Source organism: Indicator indicator, chromosome 27, assembly GCF_027791375.1.
Source record: "Indicator indicator isolate 239-I01 chromosome 27, UM_Iind_1.1, whole genome shotgun sequence".
In the NCBI taxonomy this organism is placed as follows: domain Eukaryota; kingdom Metazoa; phylum Chordata; class Aves; order Piciformes; family Indicatoridae; genus Indicator; species Indicator indicator.
In genome coordinates, this window is record NC_072036.1 from 10,097,655 (window position 1) to 10,118,148 (window position 20,494).

The following is a 20,494-nucleotide window of genomic DNA, read 5'->3' on the forward strand; positions in this document are numbered from 1 at the left end:
AAACCAGTACCCTGAAAGATGACATTTCCACACTGCTCTGCACAGTATGAAGTGGAATCAGATCAAGTTTATTTCTTTCCCTGTCCTTTATGCTTATGCCTATAAGCATTATTATCTCCAATTCAGGAACATCAAGGTGCCTCAGCAGAACTGCTGAGGCTCTCTGCCATCCTTACTAATTAACACAGCAGACAAGAAAACACAGTGAGCAAGAAAATGAGAGCAGGCAGGATGATGCTATTACCATGTAATATAGTCTTTTCCTCTCCAGGCTTATCATCTTCTACTTTTCCTCTCTTTTGCCTCTTAGCTGTTATTTCATCCAACTCTTTCTGTTCTTCCTGGAAAAATAAAACATCATCTTTCAAAAATTCAGTGTTCAGAATCACAGAACAAGACTCTACATTTACATACTATTAAGGAGACATTTATTTGATACAAGAGATTAGAAATATTTCTAAGCATCAATAAAGAGAATACCTTTATCAAAAGCAGAAGAGTTTGAAAAGCTATGCACACTGAAAAGAATTAAATAATATCTTTTTATTCATAGACCAGAACTATGCATCACTGCCTGAATAAGAAGAATGTTGGTTGCAGGGCTGAGGGGGTGTGTGTGTTATTGTGGGGTTATTTTGTTTGGCTGTTTTTTTTTTTCTTCTTTTAAACAAGTTTTACTTTCAGTTCTTTTCATGTTCATAAATATTTTTTAATTAGACTCCATACACTTCCCACAGCTACAATGATTTTTATTTCCAAGCAGTTTTGGAAACAACTGACTGTAGAATATTTGGAGCACCTTACTTGGACTTATCACCTGAAATGTTTTATCACCCTAAAGCATAGCATGGATCTTCTGCTTGGCCAAACTGCTAGCACAACTGGATCTCTGTTTAAACCACTGCAATGTAATAATTTGTGTTAAAAGTACTACTTACTTCTGATGGTTTGGCTACTTCTTTTTCATCAACATACTTTGCCCACGGTCCCAGAAATCCATCAATATTGGATGCATCATTCTCTTTAAATTTCTTCCTTTTTTCAATTTTCTTTTGTCCTGTTTCAAACACTGTTAAACCTGAAGAAGAAAACCAAGACACTGCCTAGCTGCTACCACAGCATACAACATCACAGGTCACACCATAGCCAGTTCAAAAGAAAATTAAAAACACCCCAAACAAACAGAAAAACTAAATCATCCCCACCAGTCCTTCCTATACACACAATAAAATGGAAAAAGCATTTCAGCAAAACTGACCAAAGCATTGCTAACTTTTTTAGCTGCCATCACTGCTAGCTGTGCACAGTAAGAGAGGAACCAGTTAAACTGTGTGTCATGCTTTGGGAGCCATGCATTTTTAACACTAAATCTGCAGACTCTATGAGTACAGCAATTTTCATACTTTAAGTAGTGCAGCATTTGGAAGTAGAGACCTAACCATTAGCTTCTGACACTCTTCACTCATCTCAGTTTCAAAAATCCCATCAAACCCCAAAAATCCCACCCAAATCAAGCCCCCAAACCAAAATAAGGCAAGTCTCCCACAGCCCCAGCCACAACTGTGTATTACAGTTCAGTAAAAGTTCATAGAATGGTTTGGGTTGGAAGGGACCAACCCCCCAGTCCAACCCCCCTGCAATGAGATCTTCAACTAGATCAGCCCCATCCAACCTGACCATGAATGTTTCCAGGGATGGGGCATCTGCCATCTCTCTGGGCAAGCTGGGGCTGTGTTTCTCCACCCTTACTGTAAAACATTTCTTCCTTATAACTACTCCAATTCTACCCTCTTTCAGTTTATTTTCTTTATCTTACTTTGAAAGACAAGAGCAATAACCTTGGATAGCTTTCCTGGAAGAGGACACAGAAATAAGGAACCTTTGCATAGATGTGTGAATAAGCTGTTAAAACCAGACATGTAAGGGAAAGCATAACCCTAAAGCTTACACAAGTACTACTTCCCAGTGCAAACAAGTCACTCTGAGTATTAAATGTCATGTATCAAGGCATTAATTCCAAACCTCATGCCTCTGGTAGCCAATCCTCTCAGTGGCAGGCCACACCTTCACCATTTGGCAGCCTTCCAATGCTTTTTCTTTTTCCAAATAACCCAAACAACTGTGTTCAGCAGAGATAAGGTGCAATATCCAATAGGAGTGCTAGAGCTTGCATACAGAGCCTCAATTTGCTACCGAGTAGCACAGTTAAGTTGATTAGCCCAACACAGGGCTATCCCAACGCAGATATATGACACATTTTATCCAAGATGGAATTTAACAGGTCCAAAAAGCTGTTTCAGACAGATCAGTTCCATTCAAGCAATGGCACAGGCTGAGTTCCAATTGCAAATCCCAATTTTAGATTTGACAGCCTGAAACATTTGCTACTTCAAGAAAACAAAGCACTCCAATACCTCTCTTCCCTCTTCACATTGCAACTCTTCTTTCTTTATTGTGTCTTTGGACATGGGCAAGTCTCTCATAATTCCTTATTTTGCCAATACCTATTCCATTTCTCCTTTACTAAGTAATCAGGTGCAAGTAATTTCTATCAGATCCTGAATTCATTACCTTGATTTTTTTCAGCTTCTTCGACAGAACCAATATATTTGGTGGCAACTTCAGCATTATCTATAGAGGGATCTAATGCATAACCTAGGAACAAGAGAGGAAACAAAATGCTGTTATTTCAAGCTGCTTAGTTTTGTACAACTTGTATTACTCTGCTCCCCCCTCCCCCATAATTATGTTTCCCTTTGGCTCTCAAAGAGCTAAAGATTTCCAGGAAGGCTTGGCATTTCTGAAATCCCAAACACATTTCACTTGGTCTGAAGGTTACTACAAAGGATTACCATAAGGTCCTTGAGTAAGCATTGCTGCCAGAATGCTTACATTTGCACAAGACAGAGAAGCACATCAGTGGATGGAGGAGGAAAAATTGAACACAAACCAACTTTGTAGGTATTTTGTGTCCTCCAGTGCCTATTTTTCCATCCTCCTCCTGCCAGAGCTGGGAAAGCTTGTTCCTTCAACTTGAAAGCTGTTTAACTAGCATGGATGGTGTCAGAAGCAGCAACAATAGCCTTGAATTTTTAAGAGAATTAAGTATTCACATCTTCATTTCTTGATTACAGCTATTGAATGTTGTTTAAAAAAAACCAAAACCCAACAAAACACAAACCCCAAACCTGCTGAATTTAGTCTTATAAATCATTTACAAAACGTATCACCATTTCATTCAGGATATTTACAATTTTTGATAGTGAGGTTTTCATTTTACTAAGCACATCTTGCAGCTTTTCTCTGTTTCTCCTGAAGTGACTAGCATGATCTTACAGGAATAAGACAGCCAAATTAATCTAGTTTCCAAGGAACAGGTGCACTAAACTGTTACTGACCACCATGGCTTTCTTTTGGGGAAGACTGCACCCTGCTGGACACAGCACTAATGTTTATTAAATATTATTCAAGTCATAAAATGTCCCTTGAGGACCCAGTGAGAATTGCTCTGTTTCACGATGGAGAAATGAAACCACAAGTTAAAGTAATCACACACACAGAGAGGCAAAGAAATCCCACAGTATACAATCTAACTCTTACATTTTGGTTCATAGGGGCAATTATGAGTAGTGGGAGATCATTCAGTCCACCCTAGAGACCAGTGGCCCATCAAAGCACTTGAGTGCATACAAGTTGACAATCTATCAATAACCAAATCTATCAAGCTATCCCAATAACCAAAGGAGATCATTTCCCTAAACATTTCTCAGCAAGAACATGGTCTAGTTCATTTCTTTTTAGATGCTGGGGAGGAAAAAAAAAAAGGATATAAAAATATTGTAATTGGTAGAGGAGTCATTCCAAGAACACAGCAACTGCTCCCATACAGAAGTGTTCCAAATACAAATCCACCTGCAGAGCAGCTACAAAACTGGTAAGACCCAGTTGTGGAACAACATATGCCCAGATGCTCCATGAATATAATACAAGGAGAGAAATATATACCTATGTCCTCTTATGAAATATAAATTTCCATCATACCTAAACCAAACAACAAAAAAAAGTTTCTAAGCTATTATTAGGATTTACTTCCACTGATAACCAAACTGAGCAGGCACTGCAACTGGACCTTGCTAACTGCCTGCTTTTATTAAGCCACTATTTCAATTAGTTCTCTTCCAAACTAAAGGGGTTTTCTGTTAACAGCAGAGAGATATTACTTTGCATTGATGTCAAAATCAATACAGAGGTTTACTTGTCCTCCAACTGTATTGACACAGTCTCTGGGACTCTATTTGATCCTTGTAAAAGAGGGACAGTATTCCAATGAATAGGGCCCCTGGGCCAAGCACAGCTTCCCGTGGAAGTGGAGACTTCTTATAGCTGGGTTGAATTTGGTCCAGCATCATTCTGATTTGGTCTAGCATCATCCTCATAGAAAAGCTCTGAACAATTTCTACTTTCTAATGGATATGTGAAAGAGAATCTCTTCTTTCTGGCTGGGACTCCTCAACACAGCTGCAAAAGACAGCTTGCTTTTATCCTTCTCAGCTGGTCTGCCATCTAATGTGTCCTGGCCTCTGCATCTCCTTCAGTTTTATTTAAGAGGCAGATATTTCATGCTGCATTTTAGCAAGGAAAGGTACAATTCAACCTACAGCCATAATTTCAGTAGAACTGAAAACAGTTGGTTAAATAATCACACTTTGATGTGCATTCCAGAAAGACAGTTAATTAAAGCATGTTTACAGCATACTGTGCAATGCAGCATCCAGAGCCCCAAGACAGCTCAGGAATCTGGAAAAATACAGCTGGACTAACCCATTCTGAAGGCACTGGGCTCTGCAGAATTAAGTGATCAGAGAAGAAAGTGCCTACAGTTGTAACAGGTAACTGAAGGTGTTGCATGTACCATGAGCAGATGACAAAAAGATGAGAAGGGGGGGAAGGGAAAAAGGGGGGGAAGGGAAAAAGGGGGGGAAGGGAAAAAGGGGGGGAAGGGAAAAAGGGGGGAAGGGAAAAAGGGGGGGAAGGGAAAAAGGGGGGGAAGGGGAAAAAGGGGGGGAAGGGAAAAAGGGGGGAAGGGAAAAGGGAAGAAAAAGGAAGTTGAGATTTACTACAAAGTTAAAAAATATAAAGCATGGAACAGTACTGGCAAGGTCTGATCTAGATCTAGCCCCAGTCTAAACTGCTCTAATTCAGTTTTGCGCAATGTATTTAAAAGAAAAACTTGGATAAAAATGAAGAGTACCAGTAACACACTGTGGGGGGAGGGAAGGCCTTGAGCAGACTGAAGAAACACACTTGTCAGTCTAACCAGAGATGAAGGACAGAAGGGAAAAAATGATGTGCCCCAAGGCAGTGTCAATATGTGAAGCATTAGAGACAACAATGACACACGGCTTGATAGGGCTGCTGAAGGGAGCATGAAATATAGTTTGTATTTGCAGCACTGAAGGGCTGGGGTGGTAACAATAAAGTCTCAACTATTACACAACCAACTACAATGTTTATGTAGATTTTAAACCCATGCAAAACAGTAGAAAACCAGGAAAGCAGCAATTTTTTCACCACATACTTGTACTGTGAAGCAGCCACCTTAGAGGTTCACCTGACAAAAAAGCCTGAGCAGTGCAGGAAACGTGATTTCAAGACTCTTTTTTTTTTTTTTAAGGATAGACATTTTAACAATAACCATAATGCAGTACATATGGAACATTTCTAGAAATCTGAATATGATAGCTGCACAGTTGTGAATGGTATTGGTCTTAAAAATGTACTTTTACTCTCTTGTAATACAGCTTTCAAGGCAGCTGCTGTACACTGATGATACAGAATAATAAGCTTTGAGTAGACTTACTAATTCTATTTTCTCCCAAGCTAAACATCACAAGCAAGACCAGAGACTATATGCCTACAGACCCTTTTTTCCAGTATCTATTTTACACACCCCAAAAATGCACAACCCACACAATGTAGCATTTCATTTCACAGAACAAAATCTAATCTATTCAGATCCTGAACAGACTCCTACCCACATTGTTTGTCAAGTTCGATGAAAAAAGTTGCAGTCAAATAAGTTATGGTATGGAATTAAGACGTCCATTTCTTAGTATTGGGATTTTGCTTGTATTCCACATCCTAACAACTCAGAGAAAAGTACCTGTTAGCTAAAACTGTGTTGAAGAAAAAAAAGACAAACCTGTCTAAATATTAAATTATATACATATACACACACACAAGAAAACCTCTAATAAACCTCAATACAAAGAGAAACTGAGGATGTGATAGAGATAATCTCTAACTTCAGGTAATTTTTTCTTCCAGGTTTCACTGTATACACACAGCTCCTCAGGCTGTTAAAAGTCTCAATCTCATCCATCACAAAAGGCAGCAAGTGAATTGATGCAAACATAAAGGCCTAATGAATTTAAAGGAGAGTGGTGCACAGGGAGGTGACTTTGAGGCATGACAGCTTGCAGGGAGTAGGATTTTGAATGTAAATAGAAATAAACACACAAGACTGTTGTGTAGAACTTTGAGTGCTGTGACACTAAGTTTACACAGGAAGTTATCAGAGCTTCATAGATTCATAGAATGGTTTGGGTTGCAAGGGATCTTGAAGGTCATCTAGTCCCAACCTCCCTGGCACTGACAGGGACAGCTTCCACTAAACCAGGATGCTCATGGCCTCATCTAACCTGGCCTTGAACACTTTCAGACAGGGGGCATCCATGACCTCCCTGGGCAACTTGTTCCTAACAGACTGAATTTGAAGAACACTTCAACTAAACACAAAGATTCATATTTGCAAGAAAAGCACTGGCAAATGAGTTTAAAACAGAAATGAAAGCTTACAATGAAACCCAGAAGAAAAAATTACCACTGTGATATGGAATTACATACTACACATTACTGTTATATGTAATATATGTTACTTTTATATGTAATTACATGTGACAGTTTTGAGGTCCAAAAGAATGTTTAGAATCCATAGTCTTTCCAGGTCTTCCCTTTAAAAAAAAAAAATCCATTAACCTTACAACCCATAAAAAGTCTATTTGAATCTCAAGCCTTTCCAAAACTCCAACGTTTCACTTTTCCAATGCAACTATTTTCAAGTGAAAAGGCTCTTCAAGACAAGAAAGCAGCAACGATAACGACCACCAAGATAGTGTTCTTTGGGTCTGTCTTTGCTAAGAGCATTTCAGTAATGTATTCACACTTGTTAACAATTCCTGCTCATTCAGCTTGTATCTCAAGGCAACCACCCTGAAGAATCTGACAGTAAGGATTCCTCTTGCTTATGAGAGAGCTACCTTTAGTTAGAATCACATGAAAGAACCTATCTGCATTACAGATCTACAGTTATTTGTCATGTTAAAAGTGTGAAATTTTGATTTGTGTTTTCTACACCAATGCAACTAATGGAAGGATTAATTAAGAGGGGTTTGGTAGGAGGTCACACACTTGATTACAGTTTCAAAGGGAATTACAAAATGAGATTTCCCAAATAAGTACTATGATCTCCAGCTGTATGGATTCTCATTCAAGGACCTTTCTCCTTTTTAGTAAGTCTACTAAAAAGCCATTTATGTAGCTTGCAGTCCTATTAACTGTTCTATATGGCATAATTTATTTATCCAGCTTGGAGATAAGAAAGGTGGAAGTGAATTCCACTGTTACGAACTTACCATAGGTTGCAAATGTTCTTCGTTGTTGTTCAAACATGAAATCATTGATGTGAGCTGGTTCTGCATATCCAGAAAGCATATTTCTAGGTGCAGCCATTTGTTGAGTCCTAAATGGGTTTTCTGGTCCAAACTACATCAACAATGTTAAAAGAAAGTGTATCAGAATTACTAATTCCTTAACTATGTGTGTGTAGTTTTTGAGGGGGAAAAAAAGAAGTCTTGTTATTCAAAACCTGTAATGCAAAAATCACTTCAACTTTATATTTCCTTCTGACTCCTGAATGAGCTTCTTAGTCTTATTTCACAGTAATCTCTTGCACAGTTGCTTTGAATAGCTCGTTTCATGACTGAGCTTCCTAGCCTGTGTTACTGGTACAGAGGCCAAATCAATATCAACTACTTGACACTAAACACTGCCATTCAGTACGTTAGCAGTACAAGTATTCAGGTGACAAAACCACACCATTTGGTCCCTTGTAAGGGGGAGACATCAAGAAACAGATATCAGGTCCTACTAAACTCATGCCCTTGATGCAGAAATCACACTGCCAACAATATATTTGTGCAGGTAAAAAGCAACTGGGGACTTGGTGTATTATCCCAGAAAATACACTCATGCAACCTTGTCTTCCTTTTCTTCTTGCAAGGTAACAAATGTCAGTCTTCCTGACCACACCATGGTTAGGGGAAAGGACAGTCAATCCAAACAAATGCAATGCTCTGAGACTACCATCAAATTAAATTTGACTGTAAGGCCTATGCAAACCATATTTGCAAACACCTGAGACTGTCCCAGCATTAGGCTTCCCTAACCAAAACACCCAAGGTAATACTGTAGTAAGTTTAAATCAGTATTTTTACTCACACACTTCATGCCTTTGGTACGTTGCAAAATGCAAACTTGCTATGAAAAGGACAATTCATGTGGTTCCACAAAAGATTTTCTAAACATGAAGCATAACTATGGCAGAAATTTCACATTGATGCAGCCTTTGTCCACCTAGCATGGTAATCCCTGGTCTAACAGAAGACAAACTGCACAAAGAAGTTAAATACTGAGAAAAAGTTAAATGGCTGAACATCTCTTTTTATCTTTCAGATAGCCTGTCAGTTATAATAAAATAGAAAGTGGTTCACCAGGCAGTCCAAATTCAGCTTAAAATGTTTTTTTCCTACACACATTCAGCATAGCTTGAGTTACTAAAATACTTTCATTTGAGGTGAATAATTATACTGAAGATATTTGGATTGTAATATTAAACCCTTCTCTTAAAAGCCATACAACTACAAGCCTGAAAACCATTCACTAAGTAGCCTGATGAGTAAATACCAAAAATGCTAGAATAGTAAGACTAATATAGTTCATGTTTTACTCATTGTCTTCATGATGCTATTTTCCTAGCTTGGTTTTTAATTTCCATAGCTATAATCCTGGTAAACACTTTAAGATTCTCCTTAGAACAGCTTTATGAAGAATATTGTAATTTAAACATTAAAAATACCAACACACCTGTGCAGTATCTTTTCCCAGTGTGCCCAAACTAGGTTCCAAAACACAGCAAGCATCCAAAGGAGGCATGTCTTACAGGAATTTCATATGAGAATAGAATCTCTGACCTGTAATCCAAAGGCATTTCTGTGCTAAAGAGGGATAATGTTTCTTACCTCTGGTGCAAACATGGTTTCATAAGTGGGATTGTACTGAACTTCCTTGATAGCAGGATCAAGGTGGACTCCTGTTTCCACATCTTCCTGAAATAAAACAGACATATTAATAAACCATTTTTCACATACAGACTTCCACATCTATGACATTACCCCACTCCAGACTAAATTAAGGCTGTAGTTCAAGTTGACACTTTCAGTACTATGAAAGCAGAAGGGTAGCTTGGCCAAAGTTTCTGTCTTATTTGATTGCAAAGCCAATGTCCAGCCCTCACTGAGGCATTTGTCTAAGATACTTGTAGATTTTTGCATGTGCATTATTACTTTTTTTAAGACTTCATGCACACATTTTAAAACAAGCAGCAAGATTGGAGGCAAGCTTTTTTTTTTTTCTTTTTTATTCCTCTGAGGATGTTTGAAAACCAGACCTTGTGAAAAAGAGCCAATTAAAATGGTTGCCAATTTTATATAAAGGGTTGAAGACTAGAGTTCTATAAAAGGCAGGGGTCACAAGTAACTGTTTTGAAAGGTAGTTGGGGAATAAAAGTATTGGACATCAGCACAAACACTTGTATGAGTTTCAGAGAATCCAAGGAGCCCTTCTCTCCAAGTGTTTACCAAATGGTATAAACATAATTCAGCTACAGTATTTCAGCACATTTCCAAACCTGTTATGACTACAATTTAACTCACTAGATGAAAGGCCAAGAAAAAGGGGCTAACCACAAAAATAATTTCTCAAGAAACTCAAAGAGGCACATGCAGCTGAAGTGGAAAACAGAGAACATGGGAGAGAAAAAGCCTGATTAGGTGGAAGTGCTCAAAAAGACCTTGTTTCACAGCTCTAGGAAGGCTCATTTAACACTGATGCTAAACAGTCAAGATCTTCCCCCCCTGTCCCAAACCCTCCCCTCTCAAGGGCTCAGTTTAAGGAGAAGAAGGTTATTTTGTGGTATTATGACTTGTATGGCTTCCTGCATCTTTATTCTAAAATAAATGCATTTGAAAGGGATTTACAACATGGTAGTATACTGATAAAATCCCTAGTAATAATCCCTAGTAATTACACTGTAGAAGCTCTCTTAGCATCAGTGTTTAACTAGTGCTCACCAACAGTGTTTGCCACTCATGGAAGAAAGTAGTGGCACAGCAGAGGATTAAATTTTAGCTGTCACTTCATTGATACTGAATTACCTTGACCAAATTGATGTGTTCCAGTACCTGAAGGGGGTTACAAGAAAGCTGGGGAGGGACTTTTTGTAAGGACTTGTAGTGATAGGATGAGGGGCAATGGGTTTGAGCTGGAAGAGGGGAGATTTAAACTGGACATTAGGAAGAAATTCTTCACAGTGAGGGTGGTGAGACCTTGGAACAGGTTGCCCAGGGAGGTCGTGGGTGCCCACTCCCTGGAGGTGTTCAAGGCCAGGTTGGATGAGGTCTTGAGCAACCTGGGCTAGTGGAAGGTGTCCCTGCCCATGCCAGTGGGGTTGGAACAAGATGGTCTTCAAGGACCCTTCCAACACAAACCATTCTATGACTTTATGAATGAATAATGTGGTAAAATTTATCTGATCAACTGCCAGCAACACTGAACAGTTATCAATTTACTTGAAATTAAGACACTGAAAATGTGAAAATATCTGGGTTTGCAAAAATGTCAGGAATTTCTCAGTGCTGCTATTTTTCCTCCTCTTTTCTCCCTGTTAAGTCCTGTGACATGCCACTCAGCAACTGAGAAAAGAAACAGATTGTGCCATGAAAGCTGATCCTCTGCTGGATGATTACAGCAATTCTGGTTCTACTTCGCTGCTGGTGGAACAGTGCTGAGTCACTTGGAAGCCACACAATATGCTCACTCCTAGACCACCACAGGCATCGTCTTTCTGTGTGAAAACCACCCAGCCTTGAAATTGAAGCACATGTTACAGTTATCAGAGCTGCACTCCCCAAGACCTCCAGCCTTATTCATGCCTTCATATATTTGGCCATCAAAGGATGATCTGTTAATATGCTGCTGAAGCACAGAATGGTCATCTCTTCTCTGTGCCACTTTGCTTTAATCTACAGAATAATTCTGAACATGCCTCAGCTCCCTACTTCAACCTTCTGTACACAGCACTGGTTAGGCCACACCTTGAGTACTGTGTCCAGTTCTGGGCCCCTCAGTTTAGGAAAGATGTTGAATTGCTGGAGCATGTCCAGAGAAGGGCAACGAGGCTGGTGAGAGGCCTTGAGCACAAGCCCTATGAGGAGAGGCTGAGGGAGCTGGGACTGTTTAGCCTGGAGAAGAGGAGGCTCAGGGCAGACCTCATTGCTGTCTACAACTACCTGAAGGGAGGTTGTAGCCAGGAGGGGTTTGGTCTCTTCTCCCAGGCAACCAGCACCAGAACAAGAGGACACAGTCTCAAGCTGCACCAGGGGAGGTTTAGGCTGGAGGTGAGGAGAAAGTTCTTCACAGAGAGAGTGGTTGGCCATTGGAATGGGCTGCCCAGGGAGGTGGTGGAGTCACCATCCCTGGAGGTGTTCAAGAGGGGATTGGACGTGGCACTTGGTGCCATGGTTTAGATAGTCATGAGGTTTAGGGTGACAGGTTGGACTCGATGATCTTTGAGATCTCTTCCAGCCTTCTTGATTCTATGATTCTTAGTATTCTAAAGACTGGGAACCTTGATAGGAAAGTAAAGAATTGACACAATATATTCTGAATTGTTAGGCTACATACAGCAAGAGGTCAAGCTGCAGCAGACAAATGGTCCTCACGTCAACATCTAATAAATGCCATTTTGTACTGTGTTATGAGGTAGCAGAAACATTAAAAGTATTAACCCAGTCCATTAATCATTTCACAAACTGACAAGCAAAATGTTTAGGTTTGGGGATTTGTTTGGGTTTGTTTTTTTGGTTTTATTTGGTTGGTTGTTGGCTAGGGGTGTTTTCTGGTTTGGGTTTTTTTTTTTTTTTGCTTGTTTGTTTGTTTTGATACAAGACGAAAAAAAATGATCCCTAACCTCTGCACATGGTGAAGATCACTGGGTACAACTGCATGCATTGCCAGAAGACCATTTCAGCAGAACTCATATTTCTAAAACCCAGAAAGCATATGAAAGGAAACATATGGGTCTTACAACTCTGTCCCTTTATGCTGGTTGCTGTCAGCACCAGCCAACAGAACTTACCTGCATGCATTGTAGATGCATTTGCCATAGCGACAACAAACAGGGAAGGGATCAGAGAGCAGCAGTCTGGGAGAGCTGTGACTGAGATAAGGTAATCTAAGGGAACACATCCCTCTGCTGGGCTGCAATTTTTATTTTGGTCAGAAATGAGATGTTCTTGATTTATCTAAAAGTCTAAGGTGAGGAATTCATAATGTGACTTTATGTCCCAAGTGTGACACAAGTGGCTCTGAAGAATGGAAGACTGTCACTAGCTAGGCTGAAAGAAGAGAGCATCTGTGAATTCTGTAATGGGCTAAGTATTACCCTAGGTCACTTCCTACTCACAAAGGCACAGAAGGTTGTGAATTTAAACTCAGCTATATGACTGGCTTGTTGCTGCAACTTGGAAATTGTTTAACTATGGGCTTTATGGCATTATTAGAAATAGTGTGGTCAGCAGGACTAGGGCAGTGATTGTCCCCTTGTACTCAGCACTGCACCTCAAATACTGGGTTGAGTTTTGGGCCTCTCACTGCAAGAAGGAGATTGAGATGCTGAAATACAGTGATCATACTGGGAACCTCCTATCAGCTACTGAAAAGGGTCCAAAACAGAAAATAAAGAATGATCAGATGTCTAAGAAAATATGACCTGTATAGAAGAACTGAACAACCTAATTCAGCTTAAAAAGAGATGCAGATTATACAACTTAGCAGAAATAAGGACAGCCAAGAACTGAAATTGCTCAGGCTATAGATCCACTGAAGTTTGGTTGACAGGTTAAATAAGCTTGCCCAGAGATATGCAGGTATCACCCTTCAGGCAAGGCAGAACAGAAGCAGAGGATGTCTTATTATCAAACCACTTGGTGTGTCAGTTGGTTGGCTGTTTTTGAACAGATGTGATATCTACTTGTTTGCAGTATCAGGTTTACAGTTCAGATCTGACTTAAGTAAAAAAAAAAAAAAATCTTTGATCATTAAATGGTCTCCTTTTGCCTCTTTCATCCTACAACACCGCACCACACTCTCATTGGGGAACAGCACTCAGGGCTGTATCTGGAGTATTACTATTTCCTAAGGAATCTACCTTGAGAAAGAAAAAAGCTTTTGATGCTAAGTATAGACAAGCAGGTGCTTCATTGTAACTCCCTATAGATCACAAAATGTCTAGCTGCCTCCAAGGTATGCTCTTTTAGTCCTACCATGAAAGCCCTCTGGCCAGTTAAAAAGTCAGCATAGGAAAGAACACAAGAAATAGAAGGGATTTTAGACTATGAATCTGGTAAATCAGAGTAGCTTTCCTTCTCATAGATTCCTTAAACATAACACAGTCCTGTTTTTCTTCAGAAAAACTCTACCTGAACACCATAAACCAAAACCATTACCTCCTAAGAAAAGTACTTGATTTACAGAATGAAAAATAGTTCAATCATAATAATTAAAAAAAAAAATAGTTGCTTGAGGTTTTCTTTTATATCGATGCAAGACAGAAACATTCATGAATTAAACACAGGCCAAATCCCTGCAATGGGCATCAAAGCAAACCCATAAATAAAAGAAATGAGCTGCAGCATGGACTGCAATGCTGGATGCTAATTCTGTTCCTAAGAAAGGATATCACGTTGTTTGTGTTAAGGCAATTCACAGCCCTTTTTACCCACAATATTTTAAAATATCAGCCAAATTCTGAAATCCCCACTGTGCTCAGATGTGGCTACCTCTAAGTTTAATGAGAGCCATTTATGCATTGACAAGAACAACTTGACACTTGCAAACACTTGAGATTTCTGAACACAAAGGTTGTTAGAGCAAAGCAAAGATCAGAGTTTTCCGTTTTCCTATCATGCAAGTAAAGAGTTGTGATGTCTAGATATCTGAGATAATAAACCTACAAAGTTTCCTTCTCTCCAGGTAAATTCATTACTAATTAGCCAAACAGTAAGAAAAGGCAAGCTGCTTTGCATAAAATTTAATTGGTTTTAATCATCCATTACATTAAAATGTGGTAATTAAGACCCCACCCCATGAGCTGCAGAGACTTAAGCCATTTGTCACTACCTGTTCTTGCATGAACCACTCGGGGTGACAAATACACAGGGCTAGCTCATTCTGAAGATTTCCAGATTTATGACCAAGAGATGAATGACATTTACACTGAAGTTCCAACATTAAGATTTGGCTGTTATCAGCTTTTAGTCATTCTACCCATTCATACACTCTTAGCAGCAAATGGCCATCCCACTGAATTCAACAGAATAAAACTCAACCAGCGAGAAAAGGATATGTTAAATGCTGGAATGATGTTGTTTTGTTACTCTAGGCTACAAGCCCAGCATCTTGCAGGATGACAAGTTCTAAACATCTATTCTCAACAAGGTAGTGTGTGTCAAAGAAAGCAGGAAAACACCTGTATTAAAGGAAACCATCAGTAACACCTCCCAAGTCACTAAACGCTCAACACTGCTACAGAACTGTCACACACTGACTTTGTACCTTCTCCTTCTCTGTATCTGGGCAGGGATTAGATTTTTAAGAACACAGAAAGGTGACCTGAGGTCTATTTCTTTCCCAGAAGCAGTATTTTCCTGGACATCTGCACAGTGTCAAAAGTGAATAGATCCAACAGAGAAATAGAGAATCCCAACACAAACCCTCTGGCTCCTGTACTGCAAAAAGCACCCATGGAAAACCAGTACCAAAGCACCAGGACGGTGTGTGCTCAGCCAGTGCAGTTACTACAGAGACTCAATGGGATGGATGAGCTATGCTTCATGAGCTGCTTCTGCAATGAATGGAGGAACCTACTGTATATTAGAGACAACAAGGGGAAAGGGACTTTATTTTTCCCATACAGAAAACACAACTACCAGCAGGAAGCTGACAAGAGCCTTGTCTATGTCAATGAGCCAATGAACTGACACAAATCCTTGCAGAAGTCACAGGACCTGACTTTCCTCTGAAGGGAAGTCCACTCATGATGGAACAAACAAGTAGAAGCACTGAACCTCCACTCCCATGGTGCAAGGGGTGAGGACATCACAGAACTATTTCACCTGTCCTGCCCATCATCATGACCATTGCTGGAGGGAAGAAATTTCCTAGCCCTGGCTGTTGACAAGTAGGATCCTTTCTCTTTGTTCTCTCTATCAACAACTCTGTCATGTTTACCTGCTACCTGATGATGTATTTGGAGAAAGAAAATACCTTAACATAGCCAGTCTCTTCACAAAAGAAAACATCAGCCTTACAATAACCTGGTGCCTAGAAGAAATTAACAGTAAAACAAGTATACGTGATACTATTTCTGCACTCTCCCAACAGCCAAATATTTTCAGGTCAAAAGGCTTTGTGAGCTGGAAGAAATATCTGTATTTACTGACACTACTTCCTTCAATGGATCTCTTTCAAGTACCTGTCTGGAGTGTAAACTTCTTGCATACACAATATTTCTTGGCATGGGAACAGCCCTACTACAGGTTGCATGAAGAAATGCATCCTTTTGTTTGTCTGCTTTGAACTCAGCTCCTGCTAGTTAGCTTATAGCTGCTGTGCTGGAAGAGGCAAGGAGTATTCAACCCCTTTCCGTACTCTTTAACGATTTTGTAGGTCTCTGTCATGCTTTTCACAACAGTCATCTCCTTTTCAGTTTTGGCCTCTGACAATTCCTCATACAAAGGCATTACCCTTCTTCAGCCCTGCTGCCCTTCTCTAAGCTTCATGCATCCTTTTCTGGATGAAGGATCCAAAAGTGCACACTTTTTCCTCTGTTATCTTTCCTCAGATACTGTAATGTTTCCAGCACTTTAGTGGTGCTAAAAACAGTAGTAGCAACATGCACTTTTATCTAGTCAGCTTTCCAATTTAAAATTAAAGTAGCACAACAGGATTGAAGTAACCAATAATTATAACTCAATGTTATTTATTATGAGTAATTAACATCATGACAAGCTTATTTTAACAGGCAGACTGTAAGAAGGTGTAACAAACACCATGCCCTCAAGCTTGTAAACCGTAGTTACAGATCAGTACATTTTTCAATTATGGAAAAATTATTATCCCAGAAATATGATTTTATAATTTCATATTTTGAGGCAAGAACTCAGCTGATTTCTGTAGAATAAAGAAATACATCTTGGAGGTAACATCTTTGGGCTATATTTGATAAGAAGCATGTTTAAGTAAGAACAGAAAAGATCAAATGGTGTAGCTGAGTGTGCTACCAATTAGGCTTGCTAATAAAGAAAGTGAAGAACCTACTCCTGTTTGAAGTATGTATAAATCTAACAACTGTGCAAGTTAACAGGAACCAGAAACAATTACAATGCTTAGAACTAGGATGCAGAACACCAGCCACTTAAGGTTTACATTCTCAACTGTCAAAAATGTACTTGTGTGCAGCTGTCATTTACATTTACTGCATGACCAACCTTTCTAGCCTCCCTTCTTACCACCAGCTTTCCTTACTCATTCCTGATCCCTCGTGTAATGCATATCCATATGAACTTAAGAGTACTTGATCCTTAAACATGTCAAAACATTCGCACAAGTGAAGTGATACTAATGAACTGAAACTGCTCTCCACCATGCTCATCTAGCTATTTTTCCAACCCTGTACTCAGAGAGTTCTTGTGGCCTACACTCAAACACCATGCCTTTTATATTTATTCAGTACAGACTTTCTAATCCTAAAGAATTAGGGTAAATTCCTGAGGGTGACTGGCAACCTTTCACTGCTGATTGCTGGGATGCTATAATTTTTAAGACACAAGGTGTGGGGAGCATGTTGGCTATGAGATCAGCATTTCTTTCTTGAATTGTAAAAGCCTGAAAAGAAAGCCTGGTACCACTCTACAAGGAAATGATCTGTAACTCCTCAAAGAAAATTGTGGTGCTAGAAGAACCTTCAATATGCTGCTTATTTAGAAAGCCTCAGCTTGAAATGATTATCTTTTCATTTGTATGCAGATCATATATATTCTTAACTTAAAATACCAGAAAATGTTTTAATGAAACATTTTGATACTTTGAAACCTAACTTGGTTAGCAGAACACCTGGGGCAGAGGCAGTCCGAGTTGTACTGGTGGAGACTCCTTCCAGGGTCATAGCCTAGTGAATAGTTTTGAAAGGAACTTGATGTTGACACCTAACTCTTTCCTCCAGCTGCTGGCTTCCACTCTGGTTCTGGGCATTTAACTGCGCTGGCGTAGCATTTGTGCAGTTACATTGCAAGCCAGACCAAGAGATGGATCCAAGGACAAATACCTCCACCAGAATTTTACTATTGTTCTTAAAATTCAGATCAGTTCCTTGATGTCAGCCACCAAGCAACTGCATAAACCTTTGTGTGGCACAGCCAAGGGGAAACCTGTTACTACAGCCTGAAGAGTGGGGAAAAGCATACCTAATGATACTTGCCACTTACCTTCATTCACATTCAAAAGATACTACAGATGTTAATTAGTATTGCTTTCAAAGCCTGTACAAGACAGTCTGCCAGAGGATGCAATTCAAGAAGTTATTTCTAAGATGGAGGCATAAGAAAATGCATATCTAGTCAGCACATAAAATAACATCCATATGCAAATATGATCAGGTGTGATAGCATATGAATTAACCTATGGCAAGGTTCCATACACTTCTTTGTCACAAAGTAGGAAACCTTTCAGAACAATTGGAAGCAACACAATACTACCGTGGTGAAACGCCAGCTTTCAACTAGAAATTAGTTGCCTAAAATAAAATGCCCAAACCAAACCAAAACACTTCTCCCTTCCCCTTCTGAAATCCCGAAAGCAAACCAGTATGATACAGAACTTGGAAGCTTAAGGTTTCCCAAGCAACACTCACAATGAAAATAGAGACACCGACCAGCTTTCAGATTGCTCTTTAGAACAGGACTCAGCTACTCAGGCTATAAAGCACCGATTTCACCCTACCACCCAGGCAAATCACACAGAAAAACATCTTAAACTCAGGGGAACGGGAAACAGGAATATCTGAGAACTCCAAGCAAGGCACAGCTTTGAGATACAGATAATACGCTTTTATTAGCTTATCTGCCACTGAGTGATCCATCAGCCAAGGTCCCCGGCAGAAGCCCTCCTTCCCCAACTCTGGTCCCCACACCGCGGGGCAGGGCAAGGCCAGGCAGCGGCAACGTCCACCCGCCGGGCGCTCAACCACCTGCCCCGGCAGCCCCCCGCTTTCCGCCCCGGTTGCGTTGCCCCGAGAATGCCCCCAGCGCTAAAGACCGACGGCGTGGATACAACGGCGGGCGGGCGCTGCGGACCCCAGCCCCAGCGCGGCGAAGGGACTCCTACCTTCACGGCTACTTCCGGGGCCGCGTCAACGGCCAGCGTCGCGGGGGCAGCAGGCGGTCCCCGGAGGTGCAGCACGGCGTCCCGACTGGCGAGCACAACAGCACTCTGGGAGCCGCTCTCGGCCTCGGGCTCTGAGTCGGGCTCCGAGTCGGAACCACCGTAGGAGGCGAGGGCGGCGATCGCCGCCGACATCTTGGCGCGGTGGATGACGGGACGGGAAGGTCCTGGCAGCTCCGTGGAACTCTACCGTGTCCCTTCCCATACAGAACGAGCAGGCTAGGCCTGTACCTTAACAGGTAGCTCATTAAAACGGCAAATATGCTTTAAAGGACAAGTTATGGTCTTCTACGGGATACCAGGAACTTGAGGGGGTGATCACCTCCCTTTGCTGTCGTTGGTGCTTAACCTTCCAGGACTCCCGAGCGGGACTACAAGCTCCATCGCGCAACGCGGCTCCAGCCGGTCCGAGCACAACGGGCTCCGTGGGGTGACGGCATCGCGCTATGAGTGCCATGGGTCGGTTGTTGCTGTCCTGCTGCCCTGGCGAGGGAATTATACGGGAGGCACTCTTGCCGGGGAAACGAGCGTGAGGGGAAACTGCCGAAGAACCCGTGCCGGCTGGTGACCGGCCGCCCCCGGCCCCGTTCCAATCCATTTTGGCTGGTCATAGGCGCTTGGGGTTTCCCCTCGCAGCCGCCTGCACCTTGCATATCAGCAGAGAAAAGCATTCAACAGACAGCGAGTGTGAAAGCTTCTGGGCACCCGCCCCCTCCCGAACACAAAGGGGTTTCGCCATCTCTTCGGCAGAGAGGCGGCAACGGACCGGGTCGCTTCGCAACCGGAGAGCTCGGCACAGCGGAACTACCGCCCGAACCGAGCCCTCCGCACCCCCCTGCGCTCACCCGCCAGCTCCCACCGCTCCGGCCCGGGCAGCCCGGGGGCGGGTTTGTGCCCCGGGGAGCTCTGCCGATTGGTCTCCACCGAGCCGGCTTTGGTCACGTCACAACGGCGGGCCCCTCCCCGCCCGTGCTAGGAACAGGGAACCAGCGGGCCGGACTGTACCACCTGCCGCCCGCGAAGTGGGGAGGGGTGAGCTTGGCTCCCTCACGCTGCTGGGTTGGGGGGCGGTGGTGGCGGCGCATGGACCAGCCCGACCATCGGGCGGGGGGACCGGGTCTGGCCGCCGGGTAAACAGCGCTGCCTGCTGCCTCCCGCCTCGGCGCGCCGGGAGAGGCCCCTCCTCCCGCGCACACACACACACAGACACACACGCTGTCCTGTGTCTATTGTGAAGCCTTCGGGGGAGCTCCGCGCCGCCACCGGGGCCACACGCGGCCGCCACTGCCTCCCTCTCTCCCCCGCCTCGGAGCCGCCGAGCCGGCCGCGGCGCGCACGAAATGGCTAGCGCCGTTTGAAGTTCCAGCGCCACAACGGCGGCGGAGGCAGTGCGGAGGCGAAGGCGGAGGGAGGGGCTGAGGCGAGCGGTGTGAAGGTGTGAGGCGAGGGGACGAAGCACCCGGGAGCTGGGCTGGTGAGTAAGTGCCCCGAACCCCTTTTTCGCGGACCTTGAGGCGGGCGGGACCCGCTGCCGCCGCACCCCGTTTTCCCTTCCCCGGCGCTGCGAGACGTGCCTGCCCGCTCCACAAAGGGACTG

General features: G+C 42.3%; 1 protein-coding gene across 1 annotated transcript in view; it reads right to left on the reverse strand.

The window, feature by feature from the left end:
- CDC40 (cell division cycle 40) overlaps positions 1-19,032 on the reverse strand; it is a 33,786-nt gene extending 14,754 nt beyond the window's left edge. The window contains exons 1-6 of the mRNA XM_054393006.1: positions 18,841-19,032; positions 9,360-9,446; positions 7,695-7,824; positions 2,572-2,655; positions 939-1,078; positions 245-341 (exon numbers count right to left, since the gene is read on the reverse strand). Coding sequence (XP_054248981.1) covers positions 245-341; positions 939-1,078; positions 2,572-2,655; positions 7,695-7,824; positions 9,360-9,446; positions 18,841-19,032 — 730 coding nt within the window. The remainder of the gene's footprint in view (positions 1-244; positions 342-938; positions 1,079-2,571; positions 2,656-7,694; positions 7,825-9,359; positions 9,447-18,840) is intronic.
- Between the last annotated feature and the right edge of the window lie 1,462 nt (positions 19,033-20,494).